At 45.4% G+C, this 5,050-nt stretch overlaps 1 protein-coding gene across 1 annotated transcript; it reads left to right on the plus strand.

Annotated features, from left to right (window-relative positions):
* Positions 1–1,441: 1,441 nt before the first annotated feature.
* Positions 1,442–2,506, plus strand: foxd5 (forkhead box D5). The gene has a single exon (XM_071536212.1). The coding sequence runs from the start codon at positions 1,442–1,444 to the stop codon at positions 2,504–2,506; it is 1,065 nt and encodes a 354-aa protein (XP_071392313.1).
* The last annotated feature ends 2,544 nt before the right edge of the window (positions 2,507–5,050 follow it).

Raw genomic sequence — 5,050 nt, forward strand, 5'->3', positions numbered from 1 at the left:
ATCCTGCATCTGTCTTGTGATGAGTCAGTTGCAATTAACCAAACTCCTCGTGCATCCGTTGTAGGCTACTTGGTGAATTAAAGCGTTTCAGATTTTTGTCATTTGTTACTTTAGCCTTTATTGGCACATTCAGTGTGTGAGAACCATTGCACACACACGCACGCACACACACACACACACGGGAGTCAGGTGAGGAAATAGGTGGGGTTTCCCAACTTCGTCATTTGCAATGGAGATGGCTTGCCATGCACGGTGTTAGCACGTATCCGCATGTTGGACCGGTTTGCTTTGAGGATTGCTGAGGTCATTCATCCCGGTCATAAAACCGAGCTGAGCCCCGTAGCCCAGAGCGCATCGTGCAGCTGGGCCGTTTCCTACTCGATTCTGATGCTGATGGCCTCGTTAAGGCGGCTATAGCCCCCTTTTCTCTGCTGGCTGCGGGGAGCCCTACCACGGCCATTTTCATGGTCACGCCACCCGCGGGCATCCAGAGGTGGCAAACTAAACGAACCCGCAGGGGTCCGAGGGGGGAACGCTTGGTTTCTTATCACGGGTTAGGCGTGGTGTTAAAACTTCCCAGCGCATCCCACCTCCAGCTGCGTTACTGTGCTGCCGTATTTAAGATTCAATCGTTTAGTTGCCATATCAACCAAGGTTGCTGGGAATTAGTCTCGGTGTGCTCATAGACACAAAACAGTGGGTATAGCCTACATCACATATCCCCCAAAACCATACCCAAATAAACCTTACCAATGAATGCACAGATCAGTCAAATAGAACAATCAATAAAGTAGCCTAGTAGTGATTTGTAGAACCCAGACCCGAGTTCAAGGCGCTGTGATGAAAGTGAACCTGGTCCTGATAGTCTTCTTTACAGAGTGGAAGGTCGAGATTTTAGCAGACCCTGATTTAACGGGAGATTCCCATATATTATGTAACTAGAGAGATTTGTATGATGTGAGATTTGTGAGATGTTTCCTTTTTTAAGACATTCCTGATGGTTGCCTTAGCAGTTTGGTATTTCAGACCTGAGAAGTACAGTGGGTAACTCATTTTCCATATTGCTTACAATATAACACAATACACTCTGTAAATTTGGGGTTTTACATGAATAGACCATCAGCATTTGAGGATTCCCCTTAGAGAAGCTTCCCCCCCACCTGCGTGCTTGTCTGCCCTGGCTCCCCGCGGCGAGGGGCTACTCTGATAGGTTCTGAGGGTGAATGGGACTGGCCTGCAGGGCAGCAGCCTTCCCAGCATATAAAGCCACGGCTCCCACTACCACAGTAAACAGCCCGTCAACGAGGACTGAGGAGAACCAGACGCTATATGCGTTTTTACGCATGAATAGGGGCCTATAGGTTTTTACGCACGGCGAACCATTAATGCCGCTTTGGCACCGTTGAGTTTTTACGCGTCTTTGAACATTCCACGCTCGGCCATGACTCTCTCCAGTGAATTTGAAGCTGCACATCACGCCGCCTTGGAGGATGAGATTGATATAGTGGGAGAGGATGAGCCTGCCCACGGCCATCTGTATCGAAACGAATGCTCCACGGACCCGAGCTCCTCAGCAGAGTCTGGTGCTGAATTCGACTGTTCCGAGCCCGACTCCTCTGGTGAGAGCGAGAGCAGTTTCTGCGCAGACGCACCGCTGTCCAGGAAAGCCCAGAGCAGCTCGGTGAAGCCACCCTACTCCTACATTGCCCTCATCACCATGGCTATCCTGCAGAGCCCGCTGAAGAAACTGACGCTGAGTGGCATCTGTGACTTCATCAGCAACAAGTTCCCCTACTACAAAGACAAGTTCCCCGCTTGGCAGAACTCCATCAGACACAACCTGTCCCTCAACGACTGTTTCATCAAGATCCCAAGGGAACCTGGCAACCCGGGCAAAGGTAACTACTGGTCTCTGGACCCTGCCTCTGAGGACATGTTCGACAACGGCAGCTTCCTCCGGCGCAGGAAGAGGTTTAAGAGAAATCAGCCGGAGTTCTGTAAAGACGGACTTATGTTTTACTCCAACTTTAACTGTTACCGACCGTACGGGCAGCCATACTGCGTCCAGGGCCAGGTGAGCCCCCCGCCTGCCGCCCCTATTCGGTACATGCCCCTTCAGGAGGGGATCGTGATGCCTCCTTCCTCCTACCACCTACCTTCCCCCAGTCTGAGCAGCCACGGGAAGGTCAGTGGCCCTAAAGACTACAGGGTGCAGCTTTGCGCAACGGAGCCTGCAGGGACGAAGCCTGCGGGCGATGCGCAGGCAAAGTGCTCCTTCAGCATTGACAGCATCATGAGCAAACCATCTTCCATCGGTGTACAGAACCCAAACCCCCAGCAGAACCATCTTAGTCGTATTGGATACGGACATCTCCTGACGGGCCCCGCTGCCTGTTTGGTCCCGACGCTCCTCCAGACTCCCAGGACTCCATTCTGCCCTCCTGCCATGCTGAGCACCGCTCCTTCAATAACAGAGCATCTCAAACTGTCTTACCCTCGCTGCTGAAGGCCTCTGCCTAACAAACTTTACAGTGTCTTGTGTGTGTGTGATGATATGTGAAGACACGTTAGTTTTGCGCATTTCTTACAGAAATTTTTAATTGCATGATATTTATGTGCGTTGACATTCGAAGTTGTCTTATAAGGAAGCAATGTAAATAAGAAGAGTGATAATATATTTGTGAAGGTCCGGATGGAAATACTAGTTGCTGAATGCATTTTTGTGATTTTACGTGTCAAAATAAATGGCTGAAAATATCTGATGCTTATTTGTACGTTATTCTAGCCTAATTGTTTTTAATTAAGTTAGTTATTTATTTGCTGACTTGGCTCAGTAATTTGCACATATCCAAACAATTCCACTTCATATAGCCTAATATTATCTATGGGAATGTGCGTTTCTTCATAGTGCGATGAAGTTTACATTGGGTTTCGTTCCAAAACAGTAGGCCTAGATAGCCTATGGAATTTTTAAATGCATCTGTCTGTATCTATATTATTAGCTTTAGGTCTATCATCAAAAACAAAACCAGCCTATTATGTAAATGTCTTGAATTTATAGACTCATAACTTGAATAACGAATAGATGTTTTAGCCTACTTCAGGTTTCATTTTTTTTCTAAATTATCCATAGGCTATCTCGTTTTGGAGTAAAGCTTTTCAATTAATTTACATCCCCTAATCAGCGCTATTAACTTGCAATTGCATCGTATTCGTTAAAGATATTGAGTTGACATATTAATCATTTTGAGAGGTTGTTATAACAAAAAAACGGCCTGGTCCTCCAAAATAAAACTAACCTGAGAAGAATCGGTGCTGCTGTCACGGAGCTATTGAGGTTGGAAGCTGAAAAGTTCTGACTAAAATCAACTTATTCCCACTAATTTTCCCATAAACGTCAACCGGAGACCTATGAGCAAATGAATGGACGAGGACAGCCCTCTGAAAGTGTAGTATGCCCCTGCTGATCCATATCCATATGATTCATATGTGCTGATGACACCACCTGATAACTCATTTGAGAAGGTATACGGGCTTTGCTTGCTAAATAGTGATAAAAAACACAAAAAAACAAGACATTTTCTGTGCCTGATTTTTTGTTTTGTTTGTTGTTTTTTAATAGCGTGATGAAACACGTGTTCTTTTCTCTTCAGCTTTGCAGAAAACATGAAAACTTACCAAGCATAGGAGAAACCGGATAAAACATGTCCCTCCATTAAGATGGCTGAGAGAAGCAAAAAAAGTTTGAAGATCGGTTTAGAGAAATGTATAGATTTCTTAATCTATTTGTTATCTATAAATCAATTATTATTTAGCCTACATTTTGTGGGACTTGCTTTCAAATGGCCTTAGGGCTCTGGCAAACTCCTAATAGGCCTGCACTAAAAATAAAAGTTCAATTCTTCGTCAGTGCCTCAAGGTCGCACTGTTTACCAACTTACTGAGCAGATTCTTGTGGGGAATAAGTTGTGAGTCAGGGCGGCTGTAAAGGTTGGAGTGACTGTCTGATAACAGCAAGGCCGCAGGTTCGATCCCCGCCACAGCCAAATGTCCCTGAGCAAGACTTGCTGCTCTCTCTCAATGTAAGTTCCTAAAAGTGAAATGCTAAAAAAAAGAGTAATGCCTTCTATAGAACGTCGGCTGTTTGCTTTTTCCTTAGGCTATCTATTCTGAATGAAAATGCCACTATGCACTCGGAGAAAAAAAATGTTAGGCTTATGTTTTTTATTAACTCGAGCTGCATCTATCTATCTATCTATCTATCTATCTATCTATCTATCTATCTATCTATCTATCTATAGAGAGAGATGTTTGTTTTATTGTTTCTACAAAAACATTAGGCTAATTAGGTGTACATAAAACTACTGGTAGGCTACCTAGGGTCTGGGTATGGGAGACACTATCCACACGCGCGCGCACACACACACACACACTGATGCAAGGGGGAAGGAATTTTAATGTGAAAATCTAGATCTCTAACTCTAATTGGCAACATAGGTGTCTTTCCTGTCATGCCAATGAAGCATTTGAATTCAATCAATCAATCAATCAATTCGAGAGAGAGAGAGAAGGAGAGGGAGAGGGAGAGAGAGAGAGAGAGAGAGAGGGAGAGAGAGAGAGAGAGAGAGAGAGAGGGAGAGAGAGAGAGAGAGAGAGATTGGCATGGTTAGGTTTGGTGCACTGCCATGGCATTAACTCTATGGCTAATAATGGTAAAAGACAGGATCCCATTCTCCCTCCTCAAACCATGCGTACAAAACTAACTGTTGGCACTGGTCGTTAATGAGAACAATCCCCAGACACTGTCACGGCTATGGCTTCATAACGGGGGAGTGTGGACAGGACAGACACAAGAAGTGTCCGGTTGCCCGACACAATTCCCTCCACAGTCAGCGGTCTATTTTTGGCCTGAGGCGCAGCTGATTGTAGGCCTGAGAGATTTTGGCCCTCCCTGATTTTTTTTTTTTTTTTTTTTTTTGGTAAGCAGTTGTCCGGGCTTATTAGGAAAAGAGGGAGTTGTCCAGCGGCAGAGCAGAGTTTTGCTGAATGT

The sequence above is a fragment of the Centroberyx affinis genome, unplaced genomic scaffold (genome assembly GCF_046629955.1).
Source record: "Centroberyx affinis isolate AG114_WGS23_722 - 3 ecotype Tasmania unplaced genomic scaffold, CSIRO-AGI_Caff_v1 ptg002840l_1, whole genome shotgun sequence".
NCBI lineage: Eukaryota > Metazoa > Chordata > Actinopteri > Beryciformes > Berycidae > Centroberyx > Centroberyx affinis.